Here is a 24,568-nt window from a genome sequence, read left to right as displayed (position 1 = left end):
AACCATTGCTGTTCTGAGGCTATTCTTCTGAGAAGTGCAGGTGGATACTCAAAGAGTCTAGCTCACTAACTGCAGACTTTCAAAGTAATTAAATAACATTTGAGCTGATCAGGTTAAAATTCCCAGCTGAGCATAGCTTTTCCATTCTCTAAGTTCTCTAGGAGCGCAGGAAAGAAATCTTGCAGCACCAGCTGAATCTCATCTGCCTATATCACAGCCCCTCCACCTTAAGTTGCACCCATCTGTAGGGATCTCTGAGTTTTAAACCCAATTGACCTCTCCCTTTCTTTCTTTTCCTCTGTTTCCCTTTCTCTCTCTCTCTTTTCCTTCATTCCTTCCTCTCTTTCTTTCTTTCTTTCTTTCTTTCTTTCTTTCTTTCTTTCTTTCTTTCTTTCTTTCTTTCTTTCTTTCTTTCTTTCTTTCTTTCTTTCTCTCTCTCTCTTTCTTTCTCTCTCTCTCTCTCTCTCTCTCTCTCTTTCTTTCTTTCTTTCATGTATCAAGTTTGCTACCTACCTCCTGACCAAACCAGGCCACATGGTTAAACCCAGATTCGAATCGGGTGGGAACTACAAAGTTACAAGGCAAAGGGCATGCATACAGAGAGGGTATTAATTGGGATCTACCACTGCAGGGTGGTAAAAGAGAATGAAAATTGATATGGTGGGGAATATCTTAGCATCTACTAAAGGAGTCATCAGGAAGATATGAGATATCCTGTGAAGGCTTCCCAAAGGAAGGAGGGGAAGGGAAGACCATTTCAGTTGGAAGAAGGATACATTGTGGGAATAAGTCATTTTACTGGAGACTATGAACACTTATGTAACCAATTCCCAATTGATGGACATGTGGGTTGTTCTACATATTCTCTATTACAATCAATGCTGATCTGTGTATCTAGCTATCTAGCTGGCATAGAGAAGTATATGGTAGATTTGTATACACACATACACATACACATACACACTGCACACACATACCATGCAAATATAAGATAAATTCTTAGAAATGGAATGACTAATTCTAGTAGCTTATAAATTTGTACAGGTATTGTCACATCAGCCTTTTCCTTTCACTCCTAAGCTTGGGAATTACTGGGGACTCTCAAAACCAGGTCACTGACTTCACTTTTGGTTGTGGGAGCTGGGAGCCCCTCCATTTCCTCATCCAAGTTCTTTCTTCTAGCAACTGCCCCCAGGTTTGCTCTCCATGATCCAGCAACCTCTGTCTGCACTCCTCTTTCTCAGAAGGCTCCATCTCCTCCTTCCCCAAGAGGGTTGCAACTGCCCTCAGCTTTCCTCCCTCCCTCCTCAGAGAGTACCAACATCTTCTCTCTCTTATCTTTGTTCTTCTTTGTGAGACTGATATGCCAAATTTCATCTAGTCTTCCCCAAACTCAAACCACTACATCTCTACTGCTGTCTTCTCCCTCTCTATTTCCATCCCCGTCACCACTACAAAGGAATCATGTCCAGTCAAGACTGTTGGCTTGCTCCTCCCCTCCTCCCACTCCAGTTCACGCTCTAGCCCACTGAAGAGTGATGCCCACCCCCAGGCCCCTGCCTAAATGGCTCTTCCAGAAACACCAGTGACTTCCCACTCACCAAAGTCTGGGGCCGTTCCTCAAGATCCTGCCCACTCCCTAACCCTTCCCTTCCTTGGGGCCACCATGGCTGCTTCTGGATGACTTGATCAGACACCCACATTGCAGTCCCATCCTTCTTGTTCAAATGAAAACATCTCACTTCAACAGCTCTCTTCATCTCCAGGACTAAGTCAGCCCCTTACACAAAGGACTCATGAGGGTCATGCAGTCTGTGTGCCCAGCCTGAGCCCACAGGTCTATTCTGATCCTTCTCTTTTTTTTTAAGATAAAAGTTCTTGCAGGTATAATAGGGATCTCCATCAAAAAGTAAAGAATAATTTTGTAGAAAGGTTTTGAGACTTTCCTAACTCTCTGAAACTACACAAGCTGGTCCTTTTGACTTGGAAACTAAATTTCTAAGATGGAAAGTCACATGTATGAGTGGGAGGCATGAAACCAATTACGTGACCTGTCTGGGGTCATGAGTGCAGAGGCGGCTCCTACGTGCCATCTGCCTCTTGGAGTGTGGATGGGAGGTGGGTATGGCGGATGCTTGTCATTTCCCAATGGCTCGAGTGGACGTGGGGAGTATGGGAGTGAGAGGAAAAGAGGAAAGAGGGAGAGAGGCCGTCCAAGCTTTCACAACTCACTCTCTTGTGTTTGAAAATATCTGATTTCATTATTTTCTATAATTAATTTCTAGAGCATCTATCTGAGGAAAATGCTAGAAAGAAATATGCTATTCCTTTGTATCAGTGTTACTCTTCATTGATATTAAATGACTTAGTCACTTTATGGGGGAAATAAAGAGGTTGATTCATGGTGATGTGACCCTCTCACCACTTCTGGTTCCCTTTTTCCTGCTATATATCAAGACCTACAGCCCTTGGGAAGTGCATTTCTGCATTCGAAGAAGAACCTGAGAGAAACCTGTAAGTAAACTTTCAGAATAATCTTATTTCTAAAACTGCTTTTAAAAAAGTGCTAGTAAATTGGAATAAACAATTACAACCAGAGCATACTTTAAGGCCCCCTCTACCCCAACGGTCTCCCTATGTATGCATGTATCAGAAAGTCTTTTCATGTTGGTATCTGAATATCCTCCGCTCAGGGAAAACTGCAGCATGAATATCTTCTTACAGGCATAGCCTGGGTATACTCGCGCCACCCCCTGCTTTATGAATCCCCTCAGCTAAGCCTCCTGGCCGTTATGGGGAGCCCTAGGCTGGCTCAGTCCTGCCTCCCTGACGACGCAGCTCTGGGTGCCTGGCACACGCAGCAATGGGCTGAATTGTTCAGTAATTGCTATTCTGTTTACCTAGCAGTGTTCATTAATCTTTTCTTTCTTGTGTGAAGGCTGTTTTCACAGAGGAAGGCATCTGCTGGCTTTCCCAAGGCAAGAACGATGAAAACAAAGTCATGAGGAGTTCTCGCTACCTGAAATGAAGGCCGCAGCTCCTGCTCAAGCTATTTTGGCAGTCTGAGAGAACAGTACGTTCTGAACCACATTGTAAGTTTGCAAGAGCTTATGAAAAAAAGAAAGGGAAAAAAATGAAAAGGAAAAGAAACCGTCCATTCTTCTTTTGTTCCACTCCCAGGTGCTGGGCTTTGATGTTCTGTCTCAGAAGTGACTTTAGAACGCCAGCTCCAAGAACCAGCTCCGCTGCTCACTGCACTTTTCATTTCAGAGAGCACGGGGCTAGCGGGGACCTGAGAACTCAGCTAGCCCATGGGAGTTGAGGTCCAGGAGGTGATGTGACCTATCTGAGGCCACACAACCTGGCTTGGGTAGAGGCAGGCTGGGCCACAGGCCTCCCTGTTCGGCACTCTTTTCCTATTCTGCTCTGCCCTTTGTTCGAATTCCTTTTAAAATGAGATTCACATCAAGCCAATGAGGGAGGCTGATGGGCTCAGACTGGTTTCCCGCAGGGGACTGGCAGGGCTGGTTGAGGAGTACAGAAAGAACAGAGTGCTTGTCCGTTTGGGTTTATTGTCCGCTGGGGTGTCTGCAGACGTATCTGGGCTTGTTGAGCATAAGCCATCGGCTTCTGCACAGCCAGAGTCAGAATGAACTGGTATCACTTAATGGGAATTGCGGGACATCAGATGAGGCGGGAGCTTTGGAAATGGGGAGAGAGGGGAGTAATAAGATGCTCCCATGGTCATTGTCTCTTGGCCTTTCCTCCAGAGAAGGTCACACTTCTTCCTCCCACACTTTCACTAGCAGTAAGCCTGTGGGTTTCTGCTTGCCAGCTCTGGAGCCACATTGGTGATGTGCAGCTTCAATAAACCCCAGTCTAGAAAGCTCCTAGGGTGAGCCATTCATATGGAGGTTCTCATTATTTCATGCCTCCATTTTTTTGTGGCTGCTGACTGGACCTTGTATCTGAAGCAAGGACGCATTCATCCGCACCTTGAAAGTTGATCTGTGCTCAAAGGACAGTGCTCGGGAATGCCGCTCTCCTTGACTCATCAAAAAGGTGGCCAAACAGAGCTCTGTGGGTGGGGGCTGTGAGCCCTGTGCCCTCCATGCTGGGGCTCTCAATGTTCCCACTGACACAGATCCCCTGCAGGGAAAACAATCGAGGTGTATGCACCTTGCAGAGGTGTCTGCTAGCTAGCGTGGGCAGGGTTGATGTGGAAGTCTGGCTGTTTCTGTTTCCCATGGCAACAGCTTGGCCCTGCATGAAAGCAGGTAAATGTGGGCTCAAGCCAGATGCCCAGACGGCATGGTTGTGCAGGGCTCTCGGTTCAAATCAGGGTTCTTCATCCCTAACCCTGTTCTGCTATTTTCCTGTTTCCTTCCACCTAGCCACACAAAAAGCGTTTTAACCCCATGGAAGAGGGATAGGGCCCTTGGTGGCACTCTGCTGTGGACTTAGCTAAGGCTTCCCTGCCTGAGGTATGGTAGAAACTGCAGTTCTGAGATAAAAGCAAGAAAGTGGCCATTACCCTTGGGATAGTGCTGTTGGTAAAAGCCAGAAGCAGGTATTGTATCCTGGGGACACAAGCATGTTGAGTCAGGAATAGACATTATTGACAATGGAGGCAAGGTAAAGAGAAATTACAGGTTAAAGGGACCAGGTAAACTTTTAGAAGCTGCCAGAAAAAAAAGATGGAGAGGCAGAGGTAGGGACTTTGTAAGCACAAGAGAGGGGAATAAAACAGTTAGAAATCTTTGGGTAAAAACAAACATTTCCAAGGTATAGAGGAAAACCTTTATGTGTGAGACTGGAACTTAGTTTAAGCATGGTTTTTAAATGTCTCCAGGGATAAAAGGGGAAAAGGTAATTCAGAGGAATGGAGAAGAGGAGGGCTAAGGTGAGAAGTGGGCCAGAGAGGAGAGAAGAGAGCCATGTGAGTGTCCTCTGTTGATCAAGGCTGCACTCTCACAATCCGTGGCCAAAATCAGCTGTGAGAGTGTTTAAAAATAATTTGAGCCAACAGTTTTTTAAGAACAAGAAGATGTCACCCAAAGAAATCTAGATTTCTGACTTGAAAAAAAAAAGTCAGAAAATCTGGTGACTGCCTCTATAGAGAGCTTTGAAGAAAATCTGCTGGGTTGGAGGCTGCTGTTCCTGCAAGTTAAATGGGGGCGTGGGCTCTCCAGCACCCTAGAGACCCATGGCCCACTGTCCCACACCCCATACTCCCAAGGAGTATCTGAATCTTCTTACTTCCTTCACTGTTTCCAGTGCTTGTCTGACCCCTGTAGGCATTTGAAAATCTGAGTGCTGCCTGCACGGGACAGGATGAGCCCCCATTCCTGACCCAAGCTCAACAGGGAAGGTGGGACCAACACCGAATGCACTTTTCTTCCCCATCCCTGGGAGAGACAGCTAAGTTAGGAGAGACAGCCGTTGATCTGGACCTCAGACCAGGATAGGCCTGCGTCCAGGGTGCCTGACGTTAAGGGGTGAGCAAGGTGAGCCTAACGCTGGCTGTTACAGTCTCTGAGTAAAACATAGGGGTTCATGAGCTGCACAATGCTGCAGAGCAAGTGTTCACCTGGGGAAAGGAGAGCTGTAGTCAGCTTTAGAAGGCTCAATAAAGCTGTGCTGGCAGAGGAGGGGAGGACCCTGGATGTGGTTGACAATGCAGGACAGCTCATCCTGGCATGGTGAATCTGCATTTCAGGATGTGTGCGCGATTGGGATCCTGGGAATATATTTCAACCAAATTCAGAAGCTGCTCTATGAAGATCGTGTCAAAGAGGGGCTGAGCGATTGTCCATTCTGACCCCTCAGGGTCACTTAAACATGGGTTAAAATCCTGGCTCTTGCACTTATTAGCTGTGTGAGCTTGACCAAGTTATTTAACCTCTCTGAGCCCCAGTTTCCTATCTAAAAAGATATAGCTACAATAGTACAGGGTTAGAAAGCATGTATATCAGATGCTGTGGCCAGGCATAAAGTAACACCGTAATAACTACCGTTTATTATTAGGAGTATTTCACTAAGTCTCAGACATTGACACAAGCTATAGGTTGTCCGCTTCTCTAATTATGTATTCTGTGGTGACTGAGAGCCAACTGGGTACTGTTATGGACAGAACGTTTGTGTCTTCTGCCAATTTGTTTGAACCCCCAGTGTGGTTGTATCTGGAAATCGGGTCTCTAAGGAAGTAACTAAGGTTAAATGAGGTCCTAAGTGTGGAGCCCTCATCTGATAGGATTAGTGTCCCTATAAGAAGAGGAAAATGTAACTGCCTCACTATTGTGGAAGAGACAACAGACTGGCAGCCAAACAGAGCAGTGGGTAAAATGATTTCTGGGTGCCATGTTGGAAAGGTCTTTGTACTTAATTAAAGGTAACACAGTGTGAAGAGATACCAGAGAGCTCACACGCCTTCTCTCCCTGCCATGTGAGGACACAGAGAGGAGGCAGTTGTTTGTAAGCTGGGGAGGGGTCCTCACCAGAACCCAACCCTGCCAGACCTTGATCTGGAACTTCCAGCCTCCACCACTGTGAGAAATCAATTTCTGCTGTTGAAGCCACCCGGCCTGTGGGGTTCTGCTATGGCAGCACTGGCAGATGACAACAGGTACATGGGAAGTTTTAATTCCATTACTCAGGAACTGTAGTGGAATTTTAAAACAGGACTCATGAAAAGTCAGAGATGAGATATGAATGTGATGGAAAATGTGTCACCAAGTGGTGGAAAACTGGGGGTCTCACTCCTAGCTTAGAGTCCTTTAGCCTCTTTGGATTTTATTTTCCTCGACTGTGACTATCAGCCAGGGAGGTGTCAGTCAAAATCATCTGGACTTGTGCTATCCAATACAAAGGCTCCAGTTATTTATTTAACTTTAAGTAATTTAAATTTTAATTAATCTTAATTTAAATGTAAATGATTTATTAAAATTAAAAATATCATAATTAAATAAAATAACACTAAAATTAATTAAATTTATTAATTAAAATCAAGTAAAATATCAAATTCAATTCCTCAGTGGCATGAGCCCTGTCAAGTGCTCAATAGTCACATGTGGCCAGTGCCTCCTATGCTGGACGGCACATATATAGAGCACGCCCAGCATCACAGACAGTTCTATCAGACAGCGCTGAATTCCAGAGCTTGTAACCTGAAGCCTGGTCTTCATGAGAGCAGCTTCAGCAGCACCTGGGAACTTGTTAGGAATGCCAGCTCTCAGGGGCCACCCTAAACCTTCTCAATCAGGATCTGTGTTTTCACAAGATTCCTTCCAGTGATCACATACTCAAGTCTAAGAAGCTCTGAGCTATGATTCCCTCCAGCTCAAAAAAGAAAATTTACGAATCTGGGTATCTGCTTGACAAAGTCTTTGAGAAAGAAACCACCTGCTTAGCTTATCAAAATTCCAATTCACCAATTTGCCTAAGAGGAGAGAATTGAAAGATCTGAAGGAAGATCAGCAGAACGGCCGCACCTCCACAGGAGCCAAAAAGAAATCAGCAGATGTCTAAAGGAGGCATGGGTGGCGTCACCATGCCTGGAGGGTGGTACACCTTGGAGGTTGGTACAATCTGGCTCCTATCTCTTTTTTTGTTGTTGTTTTTTAAAAAGAGAGATGGGGTCTCTCTCTCTCTCTTGCCCAGGATGGTCTGAAACTCCTGGGTTCAATCAAGCAATCCTCCCACCTCAGTGTCCCAAAGTGCTGGGGTTATAGGCATGAGCCGCCACGCTCAGCCTCCAGTGCCTACCTCTAAGCCTCCCGTCAGCTTGGGCATTCAATCTTTGCCTAAAGAGCAGAGAATGGACAGTCTTCATTTTCTGTGGCAGCAAAGAAACAACAAGAAATGAGTTGCGTTTGCTGGGGACCTTTTATCCAGAGAGTCTTAAGGTTCTTGCTAAGGTTCCCCTCATTAAACCGAAAGGAGTAGGTAGGTCATATATTCAGTTAGGGAAATGAGGAACAGAGAAGAAATCAATGGCTCAGTCAACGGTGCCAAAAGGGCAGACTGGAACGTCAGCCTCTGGGCTCGTGGGCCTAAATTCTGCTCTGGGGCTTGAACTGTAAAATAAGAGAAGATACCTTCAGTCCTCTCACTGCAGAAAGTTTTGGTGTCTGGTGACATGCTGTTTTCAACACAAAACTTAGCAGGATAATATTAGAGCTGTTGCCTGTTAAGAAAACATGTTCTTCTTACAGGACAAAATTGCAGTCGTATATCTTATTTAATTGATATTAGATTTTATTGCAGAATGTTAAAATGTTAATGTGTTCATAAATCTTTTTCATACTTTCAGAAAAATGTCTGTATTAGGAACACACTGTACAAGGATGAAGGCAAGAGAAAGGAAAAATGAATCCAGAATACACATTATTAATTTTTTAGGAAGGAAGCAAAATGGTGCCTCATAAAGGAAGTTAGAAAAAAGTTAAGCAGCTGGGATTTCTGATTTCCTTTAAAGAAGAATCTGCTAGTTTGAGACATATCCTTACAGAGTCAACTATTTTGATGCAGGGAACAAAAAGTGAGCAGATAATGGAAATGGGCTTGTGATATCCAGGTCAGCTCTTAACAGCCACTGGCAGAAGGTGTGATGCCTCCAGCAGGGACAAACAGTGAGCTGAGGGTCCTGTCACATGACACAGAACCATGGAATTGGGGCATGGTACAGATAACAGAGTCTGGAAGTCTGGCCTGAATCCTGCTGTGCCGTCTCCACTGTGTGATTGCTGACAAATTCCAGTAAGCACTCCAAGCCTCAGTTTCCACTGTATCAGATGCAAATACCATCTGCAGGCTTGGGGCAGGGGTAGAAAGATGCTTTATAAAAAGTGCCTACAATGTAATAGATAATTAACATCTTCTAGGGTATCAATCAAATAATGGTTTGGGGTCAAACCCAAAGCAATGGGAGAGCAAAGAGTCATGCCTGGGAGGAGAGGCTCCTGACTTCCTCTGGTGCTGAGTGTCCTGCCCTCTGCCCACCCACCTGCAGAGTCCTCTTGCCTGTGCCGTGGAGCCTGTCTGACTCAGTCCACAATGCCAGGGAAGGTTCAGCAGCACAGGGGCCTATGGTAAGGCCCGTCTCTATCTTCACCCTTCAGTCCAAACTCTGATTCCAAAAGGAAGCAAGCTTGCAGGAAAAAGGAACTATGGCCTTTTGCTGGCCCCCATTTTAATTACCATTCTAATTCCCTTTCCTGCTGATGCTGTCAGAACATCCTCATATGTGGGATCTGGACTCTACTAAGGCCAGTTCCACATGGCAGTGACCCCTCTTCAACACTCAAGTTCACCTCATATCTCTTTTCTACTCTGAGCATTTCCATTCAGATTATACGGCAGGAACTGCAAGCACTCTCTATTCTTGGTGGAGAAATTTACACATTTACTCGTAACCTGCCTATTCCCCCCATTTTATTTCTGCCCTTCGTTAACCTCATTCAGCCTGAACACAGAAAGAATAATTTCCTCACCTCTGTTTGCTCAGTGCACAACCTCTAGCCAATACCCGGGTTCATCTTACACAACAAATGTAATTCACTGGCTCTCACTATATTCAGCTACTCCGTAAATTCAGACCCATCCTATTTAATGAGAAGGGATTTATTTGAGATTGTTTAAAAATTGATCAATGTCCACATTAAAATCCCATACATATGATATAACACTTATTAGATATTTTCATGCCAATCAGGAGAGAATATCGATTTTATTTTATATATATCACTCCAAATGAATCCAAGTCTCTCTGAGAGCATCACAGACCTAAATCTGTGTGGCTGATGGCATGTTAGCAGCTCCACAGTGCCTTCATTCTAATTATTCCAGATCTAGGAAAAAAGAAAAGATGATTATCTCAGTGACACAAAATAAATATTCTTCTTTTCTTTGTAAGAGTCTCGAAGGAAACTCTTCTCAGAGGGCAGGGGCATAAGAGGGAAGAAGCCATGGTTACAGAGCGGAGACACAATGGCCTCAGTCCAAAGCTGCATTTAAGTTTGGATGCCCTTGGTGTGCTCTCTAGTCTGTAAAACTGAGCACAAGGAAACAGATGACTATTAAAGAGTAAGCTTTCATAATGCCGTTTATTGACATTTCAGCCTATCAGCCCAGGGCTCAACTATTAAGGCTTATGATATAGGACTGTTACTCTTATCAATAAACAACGACTCTCTAGCAGACCAGTAGAGAATTCAGTGGCTTAAAATAAATCAGTATTTATGACGGCTCACGTGTCTGTGGTCAGCCAGTGGGTCGGCTGAGAACCAGCTGGTCTCTGATGGCCTCTCTCACATCTGGCAGTTGGATGGCTATTGGCTGAGCTGATGGAATTGCCTGGTCAGGTGGCTTTCGTCATCCAGCATTCCAGCCTGGTATAACAGGCTCAATAATGGCCCCCTCAGAGTTGTCCGTGTCCTACTGCTCAGAAACCATGAATATGTTATCTCGCATGGTAAAAGAGACCCTGCAAATGTGATTAAATCTCTTGAGATGAGGAGATTATCCTGGATGATCTGGGTGGACCCAGCATATTCACAAGGGCTCTTGTAAGAGGGAGGAGGGAGGATCGGAGTCTAGAGAGAAGATGTAAGGATAAAAGCAGAGGGAAGATGCAATGTTGCTGGCTTTGAGATGGCAGAAAAAGGGTCCATGAGCCAGGAAACATAGGTTGCCTCTAAAGCTGAAAGAGGCAAGAAATCAAGTTCTCCCCCAGTGCCTCCAGAAGGACCACAGCATTGCAGGCCCATTTTAGACTCTGACCTCCAGAACCATGAGAGAATAAATATATGCTTCTTTAAAACACTCAGTGGTTATCTGTTACAGCAGTGATAGCTGGGAAATGCAGCTGGACTTAACACAGCAGGAGCAGAGTTCCATGAGAGCACGTGGGGTGAGTCCAAGGCCCAGGATCATCACTGGCATTTCTGCTGCATTCAATTGGGCAAAGAAGTCACAAGTCCAGCCCAGATGCAAAGGATGGAGGAATAGACCTCATCTCTTGGTGGTGGAAGGTGGAAGAAGCTGTAAAGTCATATTTCAAGGGAGAGGACACAGGAAGAGTAAATAATTATGGCCACTTTTTCTGCAGTCAGTCTACCCCCATGGCCTTTACGAAGGTCAGAGGACATTCAAAAGCAATTTCTGACCTTGGTTTCTTTTTCATTTTCAGGACGCAGGGAGCATGGGTATCTGGACCTTAGGCACTGATATCTTCCTAAGTCTTTGGGAGATTTACTTGTCTCCAAGAAGCCTTGGACGGATGGACTTTATCCAGCATTTGGGAGTTTGCTGTTTGGTTGCTCTTATTTCAGTGGGCCTCCTTTCTGTGACCTTCTGCTGGTTTCTATCATCAATCATGGCGGCTGCTGGCTTCTGGATTATCACCTGTGTTCTGCTGTGTTGCTCCAAGCATGCACGATGTTTTATTCTTCTCGTCTTTCTCTCTTGTGGCCTGCGTGAAGGCAGGAATGCTTTGATTGCAGCTGGCACAGGGATCATCATCTTGGGACACGTAGAAAATATTTTTCACAACTTTAAAGGTCTCCTAGATGGTATGACTTGCAACCTAAGGGCAAAGAGCTTTTCCATACATTTTCCACTTTTGAAAAAATATATTGAGGCAATTCAGTGGATTTATGGCCTTGCCACTCCACTAAGTGTATTTGATGACCTTGTTTCTTGGAATCAGACCCTGGCAGTCTCTCTTTTCAGTCCCAGCCACATCCTGGAGGCACAGCTAAATGACAGCAAAGGGGAAGTCCTGAGCATCTTGTACCAGATGGCAACCACGACAGAGGTGTTGTCCTCCCTGGGTCAGAAGCTACTTGCCTTTGCAGGGCTTTCGCTCGTCCTACTTGGCACTGGCCTCTTCATGAAGCGATATTTGGGCCCTTGTGGTTGGAAGTATGAAAACATCTATATCACCAGACAATTTGTTCAGTTTGATGAAAGGGAGAGACTTCAACAGAGGTCCTGTGTGCTCCCGCTGAATAAGGAGGAAAGGAGGAAGTATGTCATCATCCCAACTTTCTGGCCGACTCCTAAAGAAAGGAAAAACCTGGGGCTGTTTTTCCTCCCCATACTTACCCATCTTGGCATCTGGGTGCTGTTTGCAGCCGTAGATTATCTGTTGTATCGACTCATTTTCTCAGTGAGCAAACAGTTTCAAAGCTTGCCAGGGTTTGAGGTTCGCCTGAAGCTGCACGGAGAGGTAGGGACCCACAGGTACTTCTCATGGTGTATCCTGGCTATTTGCTGGTCTGTCTTGCAAAAGATCATGAACCTCCCAAGGCAGGGAAGTGGCTTATTAACCTTTGCATCCTTGGTGCCTGACATAGTGCTTGGCACATAGAAGGAACCCAACAAATGCAGGTTAAATTGGATTGAAGTCCCGATGTTAGGGTGTGATTCTGCATTAGTTCCCTGTGGCTGCTGTGACAAATGGCCAATAATTGAATGGTTCAAAATAACAGAAGTTTATTCTCGGATAGTTCTGGGGGGAGAAGTCCAAAGTGAGTGTCGCTGGCCTAAAACCCAGGTGCTGTTGCCACTCTTTGCATCTTCCAGATTCTAGCGGCCAATGGCATCTCTTTGCCTGTGACCACATCACTCCCATCTCTGCTCTGTCATCGCATCACTTTCTTCTTTGCATGTGGAAAATCTCTCTCTGCCTCTGTCTTAAAGAATGTATATGATTGTGTTAGGACTTTCCAGTATAATCCAGGGTAATTTCTCTATCTCAAGATCTTTGACTTAATAACATTTGCAAAGATCCTTTTTCCAAATAAAGTAACATTAACAGGTTCCAGGCACTAAGACCTTGTATCTGTAGGGCATCCTCCAGCCTCCTACAGTCAACAAACACTCAAATGTGGAAATAAGTGTCTCTGAGGTTGAACATGAAGTGGATTCCCAAGCAGGACTATCTGGTGTGAACCTAAGAGACAGGGATTTAGGACCTGCCTTCTTCTCATCCTCAAGCTTGGGCAAGTAGACTTTGAGCACCTCCTCTGAGCGAGAACTTTGCTGTGCATCCTGAGTTATTATCAAACACAGGAGGGTTCCCAAGGCATCGGCGCAATGTTTAAAAGGATGATTGTTGAAAAGGGCTCCAGGCCGGGCGCGGTGGCTCAAGCCTGTAATCCCAGCACTTTGGGAGGCCGAGACGGGCGGATCACGAGGTCAGGAGATCGAGACCATCCTGGCTAACACGGTGAAACTCCGTCTCTACTAAAAAAAAAAAAAACTAGCCGGGCGAGGTGGCGGGCGCTTGTGGTCCCAGCTGCTCGGGAGGCTGAGGCAGGAGAATGGCGTGAACCCGGGAGGCGGAGCTTGCAGTGAGCTGAGATCCGGCCACTGCACTCCAGCCTGGGCGACAGAGCAAGACTCCGTCTCAAAAAAAAAAAAAAAAAAAAAAGGGCTCCTAGGTCACCCAGTAAAATGGCTGGTGCTAGTAGCTGGTAGCACCCACTTTTAAAAATGCTACACAGCTACACTTTGGTGTTTTGAGAGAGATTGGATTACTAGTTCTCAGCCTTAAATGTGTGTTAAGAATTTCTTGAGTTGGATATAGAGTTTCAGGCCTCGATTTACACAGATTTTGTTTTAACTGGGAGAGCATTTTAAATGAGCATGCCTGTGATTTCAAGGTAGGTGGTCCACAGACCACATTTTGAGAAACTCTAGCCTAGGTATTGGAAAGCAAGGACCCTCTAAACCAGAGGTCCTCAACCTTGGATACAGAGTTGCATCACTGTGGAGCTGAACTAACCAACTCAATACCTCTCTCCAGAATCCCCAGAGAGTCTGTTTTAATTGAACTGGGGTGAGAGATTTTTAAAACTTCCCAGAGTAATTCTAACGTGCAGCCAAGATTGAGAACCCCTGTTCTAAACCCTTCACTCCAAGAACAAAGCCAGAAAGTTAACTCCTAATTGCCATCAGATGGATCTATGAAAAATCTTCATTAGCCAGGACAGCATCTGTCTCTGAGCTGGTCCCTCCTGCATCTTGAGGGATCTGGCTTTCTCTTCTCTATTCTCCCTCTCCCTCCTCTTGGCAACCATGGACAAACAGAGAAGATGGTGGGGATGGGGCATCCCATCGTTTATCATTTCTTTTCCATTTTCTCTGTGGATATTTGTGCTTATGTTGACATTTCAGAGGATCTGGATATTGTCAGACACTTACCTTATTGTTTTTTAAACCCAGAAATTGCCAGGCTGAATGACATGGCGTGTGTATGCACATGTGCAGGTGTGTATGTGCATGTGTGTGATGCATGCTGGGCTTAAGTACACTAGCCCAGGCTGGCAAAAATAATGCAGGTGAACCCCAAAATTGGGGCTTAGCCTAGGAGGGTTCTTGGCTTTGCTTGGGAAAGAATTCAAGAGTGAGCTGACAGCGAAAGAAAGCAAGTTTTTTAGAACAGAGTACAGCAAATGGCTGCTCCACAGGCAGAGAAGGACTACCCCATAGGCAGAGTGGCCCAGAGTAGCACTCCTGGATTGTTGGTCTGTTGTATTTATACCTAGTCTTAATCATATGCTAATTATGGAGTGAGTTATTCATGAGCTTTCTGGAAAAGCAGTGGGGAGTTCCCAAGCCATATAAGACAACTTCTGGGTTATTGCCATGGCATCATTTGTAAGCTGTCATGGTGCTGGTAGGAGTGCCTTATGCAAATATATTATAATTAGCATATAATGAGCAGCGAGGACAACTAGAGGCTTTTTTCATCACCATCTTGGTCCTAGATGATTTTGGCTGGTTTCTTTGTTATATTCTGTTTCTATCCACAGGGTCATGACAGAGGCTCAGTAAACAAGTCCTGCTGATCTCCTGCCTCAAAAACGCCAACAGCTGTTTCTTTTTTAAAAAAATTATTATTTGTAATTTTTATGGTTGTTTTTAATTGACACGTAATCATTGTACATATTTATGGGGTATCCAGTACCTGTTTCCATGGGTCTGATTTGTCCTACTGTTCCTCAAGCTGCACTAGGCTGTGCCAGCTGCTGGGGAAATCACAGAGGAAAAACGGCCACAATGTTGCCTGCAAACCCTCCCGTGAAGCCCCACTTGCCGTTTCTCTCTTTCCCTCTCAGGGCCTCAAATCCCCCTGCTGCATCCACACTTTTCCTCCCCTTTCATCTGGCTCAGCAGATCTAGTCCCATGGCTCCTGCCCTCCTAAGCCTGGGCTGCTTCTCAGAGTTGATTATTCTGAGTTCTCTGCATCCCCTGAAGAATCCCGTTAATTACAAGGCACGCTGTTGCTCTAGCTATTTGGAGCGGTGGATAATGGAAGTAGTGTTTTAGCTGAAAGCCAAACAAGAATTTCAGAGTTGCTTGATCTTTAGGGGTGGCCAGGAAAAGGGCCTCGCTCCTTCCCTCCCATTCCCCTCCTGTGTTCTCCTTTCTTGGCTTCCGCCCTCAATTCTCCCTCTCTCTCCTACATTTTTCTTCTCTCTCATTTACTTCTCTCTTAGCCAGTACCCATGCCTGTGTTGTGAATTCTCACCATGTTAGATAGAGGGGGAAAAAAGCAAGTTCTGCATTCCAAAAAAATCCAGCTTTCCAATGACAATGTCCTGACACCTTCTTCTTTGGGCACCGCTGATTCCTGGGGGTGCGAAGATGTCTAGGTTGTGAGGGCCTCCTTGAGGGGCTTATGTCCTGGGAGGGAGGTCACCGTGTACACACGTGAAACAGCAGGGTGGTGGGCACTGGAACAGATGTGAGTACGAGACTGCTGTGGGAGCGCTTCTCAAACTCTCTCATGCTGTATCTGAGAGACTGCGCTGCCAAGAGCCAGCTTCTGCATGACTGGCGATGCCCTTACCCTTATGCCAGGGTGCCCTTGGGGGCTCCTGGTCTTCACCATTGCCTCACATTTGCCAAGGAAAAGTCACGCAGGAAGAGAAACACTGGCTCAAGGTGTTGCCAATATTTCTTTCTCACTTTCGTATGATTTTAAATATATGTTTTAAATAAAGAAGATGGGAAATGACCCAAGTAGAGCTAGCTCTGTGGGTGGGCAGTGTAAATAAAAATAGCCAGAGTTTCTACTTACTGAGCACCTACTATGTTCACTGCATTTGGCAGCATTAACTTTTCAGGACTGGCTGACACCAGAGCCTGCCCTCCATTCATTGCTTAGTGCTGTGCCAATAAATTGTTTATTTAACAGAGGAACATATATATTAAAACATTGGGGTACCATTTAGTATATTGCTTGGCATTTTGAAAGAATTAATTTCTCTTCCACATTACCTTCAACCAACCCCACACAAAAGTGTCGACTCAAACTTTCTGAAGCACTGATTCCCAACTGCAAAATCCCCAGTTGAATTTCTAGACAAAATAACTTTGTCCCAGACCGAACACCCGCTGCTTTCTTATTGCAGGATTTCTCATCATGGACTCAATCGATGTGTTTGTTTCTTCACTAGTATTAAAAAGAGTGCATGTCTTTGCTCTGGGGACTGAACTCTCTCTATTTAATTGTAGGCAGACTATTTTTTTAATAAGAGAAAGGGAGAGGCAACACAAATGTTTTTCATTGCTTCGGCACCGTGCTGGGGAAATTATAGATTTGACTTGACATTTGTGTAGAGGTCCCAGGTTTGGGGTTTCCAGAGTCTCCACAGGCACTGGGATAGATCCAAGGTGCCCAGTGTCCTCTGGGTGTGGTTGGGATCTTTTTGAGAAGTCATTTACCTTTTCCTGGCCCCAGGGCTCTGTGGCACTAGAGTGATAATAACTTACTAAGCACCCCAGTCTGTAAAGCTAATGTTCCTTCCCCAAGGTGTTTAATTTACACTGGGAGTAGTTTATTCATGGGCAGGATCTGGTCCATTAACTCCTGTTTTGCCAAATTAGAAAACAAATCCACTGAGAGATTAAATGATTTTCCCAGGTCAGAGAAAGAAAGAGCTGGATCAGCACACACTCTCTTGTGGGTGGCTTGGCTGGGTGGCTCAATGTCATCTCCTTCCCTCTGTGTCAGTCTGCTGAGGGCAACTGGCTTATGCTCTTGCCTTCAAAAAGGAAGGAATGTACCTCTCATGAGCATCCAATAGGGATGAGAAATTTTCCTATTTTTAGGACCTGCCCAAACATGATTTTAGAGTCTCCTTCAATAACACGGGCTCAAGGGCCAATGTATCAACCTAGAAGGGAATATAGTACACTAAATAAGAATAATCACCCCTAAGCTCCAGAAGGCAGATGTAGAACATAATTTAATGCCTCAACATCTTTGTGACCTTGTGGTCTGCTTAAGGGATATTGGGAGGATATGATGGGGTCCTAAGGGGCTATGTTCTAAAGCAATCTTCTCCCTGAGTTTAGCTGACTCCCCGCTCTCTCTTTTGTCCCATATGTCCTAACATGTAGAAACAAATATTCCATGAAAATGAGTTATGTGATCAAATTTGTTAGAAAAACTGGCTAAAGTTAAAAGATTCCTCTGCCTACTTCTCAGAGCCTTCAACAGTCTAATGGGCATTGTGATTTTCAAAAGAGGGGATAGAGTGAAAAAATGTATTTAATACACTTCTCTCAAGGGAATCTTTACTGTATTTCTACAAACCCACTTCAGAAAACACTGCAATAGTTACAAATAAGACACGTCTCTTCTCCTTTGCTCCAATCATAACACACAAAGGAATATGTGATAGTTCCTTTGGCCAAAGCTCCCTGCATGTTTGAAGATAGTGCCGTGTGCTGCAGGGAAGTGCTGAGAAAGACAAGGACTGAGTACAAAAGTGGCATGCCTCATGATTATTTTATTCTTTCATTTTAGAAACAAGGAACTCAAGATATTTTCCATGATTCTTCCTTTAATATATCTGTGTTTGAACCCAACTGTATCCCGAAACCAAAATTCCTTCTATCTGAGACCTGGGTTCCTCTCAGTGTTATTCTTGTGATATTAGTGATGCTGGGACTGTTGTCCTCTATCCTTATGCAACTTAAAATCCTGGTGTCAGCATCCTTCTACCCCAGCATGGAGAGGAAGCGCATCCAATACCTGCATGCAAAGCTGCTTAAAAAAAGATCAAAGCAGCCGCTGGGAGAAGTCAAAAAACGGCTGAGTCTCTATGTTACAAAGGTAAGGCCAAGATGGTGGTGTAACCTTCAATTGAGGAAGTATTGAGTTTGAGAGGGAAATGGGAAAGGGGACTTCAAAGCACTTAATGCTTCAGCTTCACATCAGGGCTTGTATCCCAGCAGTAGATAGGAAACTGGGGGAAAATGAACAAACATATGTGGCTAGGGCTCTTACCTCTGTGAATTGAATGCTGATCCAAATACAAGTTATTCTTAATATATTCGTTTCAAGTAAGTATGTTCAGTCATTGTAGAGTGGCGACTGGAGAGGTCCTTAGTGTTGACTATTAAAGGACAAAGCACAATAAGATATGCTTTCCTAGGTAAAGAAAAAACAGACAGGGAAATGTCTACTATAGCTTTGTAAATGCCAAAGAATTTGTTCATTTTCCAGTGTAAGTGTATGTATGTATAGAGAGAGGATAGATAAAAATATAATAATATATATACAAATATGTAAATAAAAGCGTAGACTCATGCATGTATAAAATGGACATATATCAAAAATTTTATGTAATTTAATACATACATATTAATGAGGGGATGGTAAGAAAAATTACAGCCAAAGAATAATTCAAAGAACACACAGATATATAAAGGCCATCAGGAATACCCAACGAATTTGCTTAATAGATGCAAAACTGTCTTTTTCTTTAAGGGTGGATGGAAGGGGTCAGTTGTACTCTACTGGGCGGAGTTCATATGCAGGTCATGGACAAAAATCACTCACATTGTTTCTATCAGCCATCTGCAACTTACAGAGTTGGGAAATAGCCCATAGACAATGGAAGACCAACATAACCCACAAAAATAAGCTTGTTTATTTCAGTCTTTTGCTGTTTTCCCCAGTGTCTTTAACCCCACAATGAAAAATTTATGTCAGAGGCATTTTAAATGACTCCAGCTCCAATGCCCATTTGTCCACTTTTCTGTCTCTTCAGATTCATTTCTGGCTTCCAGTCCTGAAAATGATTAGGAAGAAGCAAATGGACATGGCAAGTGCAGACAAGCCATGAGATACCCTGGGTACTCCTCAGCCACATCGCACCAGCAGTGCTCCTCAGGTCTATGATGGCAGTCACTATTCATGCTGGATAATAGAGAGCTATGTGACGCAGTCCTCTCAGGAGTCTGAGTTTACAGAGCCACCTTGCAGCACGTGGTTATGCCTCAAAGCCAAAGAGCTGCCAGGTAAATGGCTATGTGGTCTGTCTTCCAAACAAACCACATGATCTCGCCTGTGTCACAATGTAATAGGACTCTAGCTGGGTCCCCTGGTGATGAGTTTCACCATAGAATAATGTTCAAAGAAAAGAAAACAAAAACAGTTGAAATCTCTACGACAGCCTTACAAGCAAATGCCAAGGGGAACATACATGTAAAAAGCCAGCAAACTATCTTCAAACTCTTCTGTCCTTAATGTCTTGCATGTCTATTGCTCCCACAATGGTCTCTTTCCTCCCTGCCCCCTTATTAAAGAACTCTTTCTGAAACCCATTCCTAGCAGCTCCTAGTTTCTTCTTACCACCACCTGCACTTCTGCCCTCTACCTGCCTCTATTTTGTTTTCTCCTCTTTTAGCAAATCCCCTGGCTGATATTTATGACAGGGTGGCCTACGGACCATGTGCATTAAAATTTCATACAATTCTTGTTAAAGTGTACATTTGGGCCCCTTTTTGTCTTTAACTACACTCCAAATCACTTTTATTTTTATTATTTTATTTTATTTTTTTTTTGGAGATGGAGTCTCACTCTGTCGCCCAGGCTGGAGTGCAATAGTGCTATCTCGGCTCACTGCAATCTTTGCCTCTCAGGTCCAAGCAATTCTCCTGCCTTAGCCTCCCAAGTAGCTGAGATTACAGGCGCCTGCCACCAAGCCCAGCTTCTATATATATATGTATGTATGTATATTTGTATTTAGTAGAGACGGGGTTTCACCATGTTGGCCAGGTTGGTCTTAAACTCCTGATCTCAGGTGATCCACCTATCTTGACCTCCCAAAGTGCTGGGATTACAGGGGTAAGCCACCACGCCCAGCCCCCTTATCACTTTTAACGAGTCACAGGACACACTGTCTTTTTCTGGTAGGCACGTTTGCCCTCAGTCTGAAGTGCTCTTCCCTGTTGGAAGGACAGACTGGAAAGCAGTGCTGTCACCAAAGGCAATTTTGATCTTGAAAACAGGATTTAGACTCACTCATTAGGGTCCATCTCACTTGGATGACCAGCTTACTCACTTTGATTTAAATGAATGTTAAGTTTCTTGAGACATCCATTGTGAAATGTGCTGTTAATCTTATAGAGGCAGAAAGGTACTGCCCAAGGCAATTTCATAGAGCACCCTTTTTTCACCTCTAATTGTAATGGCCTATAAAAGTATATTGCATTATCGCCTAAGTCACCATTTCTCGTCTCACAAATCTCAGTCTGGTTCCATATTTTGTTAGGGGCTATGAAGTGTCTTTCTGATGTGCTTAATAACTCTGTTGTCAGTTGAGTTTCTCTTTGATAGTTAGACATGGTAATTCTAAACACCTTCATGAGAACGGGTCTCTTTTATTGTTCTACTTGGGATAAAAAAAATGTTATCTTTCCTCTTCTGAGATTTTGTATCTACCACTTTGTCTTTTGGGACCTAATCAATCATAATTGTAATATGGGATATGTTGGAGTCCTCATATGTTACATATTTTTGTCTTAATTCACTTAAGAGAAAGAAGTACACATATCTCACCCTAAGAAAGTAAGAACTAGCGTTCTCATCCAAACTCAATAATAGTGATTCCCAAAAAGTAGTAAAGACTACTGAAGTCAATTGTTGAGATTATAGTATGGAAGAGAGGAACTGGCTGAAAAAATGAGTGTGGGTTGAACGTAGTTATATGTTTATATTTAAAAGCCTATATTATATTAGGCTAATATAACTCCCACACAGTGGGGAGGAAAAATTCAAATTAACAGGTGGCTGAGGCTTTTCCAAGTTTTCCCAGTTCAAAACCCGTTTTGGTTTCAATCCATCATGATTACAGTGACATTGTTAAAAGCAGGAAAGAAAAGGAGGTAAGTAATTAGTTAGTGGGGACAATTTATGACCTTTTATTATCTCAATTCTGAGTGTCCATGAACTTTACTTTTGTACTCAGGGAGCAAAATAAATCAGAATTGAATTTGTCATTGGAGCACTCTGTCAAATGCAAATAGAAAACAAAAAAGGCAATGACAGAAATGAAAGCCGAACAAGCCACAGTCACTGCAATTAAGGCAGAAGGTGTTTGCACCACTTTACTGGATGCTGAGGAAGTACATTGTGGTGAGGGAAGTGCCCCTACCACTGCACTTGGCCTTATTCGACAAAGACAGAGAACAGCATGCACACTGACCAAAGCATGGGGCTCAGGTGGTGGACAGGTTTAGAGGGCATAGAGGAGGACCAGGAAAGACTGAGACAAAGACGCAGGCCTTGCCTGCTCACTCATTCTCTAGGGTTATGGTTCCCAAAGCTGGCTGATCATCAGAACCATCTCCAGAGGTTAAACAAATAAAATAAAATTACAGACACCCAAACCTAAACTCAGATATACTGACTTAGGTAGGTGGAGGGAGGGTCCTGGAAGTGTGTACCCTGAGGAACTTCATGGGTGATGCAGATGATTAGGTCTGTTCATTAACCACTGGTTTAGAGAATTGTGGCAAGCCTTGGAGAGCAGGGATTGCTGATTAAATAAAAACACATTACATGGTATCTATGTAATTATCTGTGTGAACATGCATACAGGACTTTGATTCTACCTGTTACTGAGCCATTCAGTTTCTCCAATAATGCCAAATGCAAATTTCTTGTCAAGAAATGTATTGTTCTCATCATCTGCAGTCCAACTCACTTACTTGTATAAACAAGCACCCAAACAAAAACAAAACCCATGACAACACCATGAATTATACAATTTTAACTTATAGTTACTTGCTTTTTAAATATGATTTGGTACCAAATACTATTTTTTAATTAAACGATTTCAATTTGGAGGATAGTTTAACACTTTTTTAAGAAAATGAAAGGTCACTTTGACTACAACAACCACATGATGTAATTGAAAGAATTATAGAATCTTAGAATGGAGAAGGCTGGATTCAAATCCTCATTCTGCTAAGTGTTAGTGACATAAACTTCGCCACCAACTAGCTGGATGACTTTGTAAGTCACATCACCTCTCTAAGCTCAATTTTCTCATCTACAAAGATCAAGGAGTTTAGCTAAAGAATCTCTGAAATCTCTGCCATCTCTTTAAGCCTATGATTCTTTGGGAGACAGCAGTGTCCTGGAGAGAATCACCAATGGGCTGTAACTCAAGTTTCAGCATTTGATGTGTTTGTTCTTTCACAGTTGATCAATGAATCATAAAGAACAACAGAAGCGCTCCACTCCTAAGTATGATTTATTTGATGAAAAAGGGAAAAAGTAACATTTGGTCAAAATAAATGTTATTTTCTCCACAGACACGAAGAAGCAATCAGAATGGTTACTCAATTCTAAATGTCATGTGTAATTTCATATGGCTTAAAGTCAGATTGCCATTGAAAGACCTGCTAATTGAAAGTCTTGCTTTTTTCTAAGTGAGCAGTACTCTCACTCTAAATGTGATATATTAATCAGGGAGTAAAAAAAATCAATCAAAATTGTTTTTCCAAAGGAAACCATTGTGGAAGTATGTTTGTACTGAAACAGTAAGTGTGCTATGTCGTGCAAGAGGAAATGTTAATATGTACTAGAAAATAAATAGTAAGTTGTTTAAAAACACATGTGATGAAAGAAAGGATACTGAATTAAAAATTGGTCTCTAATTCTGTTACTGCTATGAAGTAGCTTAGCCAAAGCACTTCTCTCTCGACTCAATTCAGTTATTCATAGAAAATATCATAATAGTTATTAGTAAGCCCTTAGTAGGCACCAGACACTGTTTTTAGTGAATTATTTCATTTAATCCTCACCCAAACCCCATGAGAGAGGATCTGCTGCTATTGCTGTTTTGTAGATGAGAAAACTGAGGCACAAAGAGGCGAACTTGTCCACAAGTTACCTATAGAGCATTGAGAAACCTCTGTTGTCGTTCCTGTTTCCTTTCTCCAATAAAAAGCCTATTGCTAGTGCAGGGATATCTATACAACCAGAAAATTGTTTTCCTGAAAAATCAGCATAATTCTAAACAGTTCTCACTGTTCTTTAGAGTGCAAAAAGTCACAGAATCATTAATTTGGCTTACACAAATGAATGATTTCTCTGTCTGCATTCTTCAACCATGAAATCCTAGACAACTTCCAGAAAGCTGTGGCCCGGAACACCCCAATCCCACTCAGAACACTATTTATAAGAATGCCCCGTATGCAGTAGTCTTTACAGTTTTTCTTTTTCTCAAATGTTCTCTAGCCTATGTAGATGACATTTATGCAATTCAGAGAAAGATGCCTCAACAGGATTAGTCAGCAGCAAAGTCCTCTGACGCAGCTTCTGTGATCTAGTTAAAAATAGGAAAGAGGATGTTTTGCATAAGTCATCACCATTGTGTGGTATTGGAGAATTGACCACTGTTTTGGTTCCCACATCCTGTTACTTTATCTAAAAACAGATGAAAACCCTGTCCCTGAATTATTGGACAAGATCTTTTGCTTCTGTGACCTCAGGGCTCAGGTTCTTCTTGTTCTGGGCTCCTTTGGTCACTTCCCTTCACCCCCTGCCATTTACAATCCCAACTGTCAGTCTTGGGCTCAGGGCCTCTGCTTTCCTTCTGCCCTCCCAGGGATTGCAAACCAGGGACTAGAGGGGTCAGGTAGATAATAGGAAGCCAACCAGGTGGATGAGGGTAAATTAGACTTCGCCCTTTCTTGAAAGGAGGGCGTCTCTTACTAAATCTCTGACAGATCGACTCGCTTTTCCCAGAGCAGGCAAAAATCCAGATTGGTAGAGAAACTTGCCTAATCTTGAAATGTTAGAAATAAATTAGAATATTAATTTAAAAAATAGAGTGGAGGTCAAATCATAAGCTTTTCAGTTTGTGACCTCTGCCCCATACCCTCTCCTATGAGGAAGTTGTGTGTTAGCAGCTATAGAATGAAATTCTACAAAATCTAGATAAACCCTCCCACTTTTTCCAGTTCTTGATTTCTAATTTGGAAAGGGTATGGGATGATGATAGGAGTCCTGGATTCTGATTTTGGCTCTGCCCTTTGCTAACTATGGAACTTTGGATGAGTTAGCTTCACCTTTCTGGGACTCAGTTTCCTCATCTTTAAAATGGGCAATTAGAGGCAATGAGCTTGAGAGCTCTATCAAGCTCTATTAGCCAGTGAGTCTGATAGATCTTCATTCTCATCTCCCCTTCCTTGCCCTTCCTGATCTTAAATACCAATTCCCCGCCACAGTGAGTGACCCGAATATTTTCC

At 43.5% G+C, this 24,568-nt stretch overlaps 1 protein-coding gene across 3 annotated transcripts; it reads left to right on the top strand.

Moving 5' to 3' along the window:
- The first annotated feature begins 1,738 nt into the window (after positions 1-1,738).
- DCSTAMP (dendrocyte expressed seven transmembrane protein) lies at positions 1,739-19,630 on the top strand. Of its 3 annotated transcripts, XM_011931092.1 has the most exons (5): positions 1,739-2,118; positions 2,458-2,514; positions 11,189-12,229; positions 17,826-18,134; positions 19,075-19,630. In XM_011931092.1, the coding sequence occupies exons 3-5, from the start codon at positions 11,201-11,203 to the stop codon at positions 19,147-19,149; spliced, it is 1,413 nt and encodes a 470-aa protein (XP_011786482.1). In that variant the 5' UTR covers positions 1,739-2,118; positions 2,458-2,514; positions 11,189-11,200; the 3' UTR covers positions 19,150-19,630. The 3 variants fall into 3 exon arrangements, with proteins under 3 accessions (XP_011786482.1, XP_011786474.1, XP_011786486.1); XM_011931084.1 differs by lacking the exon at positions 1,739-2,118 and having other exon boundaries at positions 2,187-2,514; XM_011931096.1 differs by lacking the exons at positions 1,739-2,118; positions 17,826-18,134 and having other exon boundaries at positions 2,187-2,514; positions 11,189-12,027.
- The last annotated feature ends 4,938 nt before the right edge of the window (positions 19,631-24,568 follow it).

Source organism: Colobus angolensis, unplaced genomic scaffold (assembly GCF_000951035.1).
Source record: "Colobus angolensis palliatus isolate OR3802 unplaced genomic scaffold, Cang.pa_1.0 Scaffold121, whole genome shotgun sequence".
In the NCBI taxonomy this organism is placed as follows: Eukaryota; Metazoa; Chordata; class Mammalia; order Primates; family Cercopithecidae; genus Colobus; species Colobus angolensis.
The sequence above is the reverse complement of the archived record's forward strand: the minus strand, read 5'-3'. Positions and strand labels throughout refer to the sequence as shown.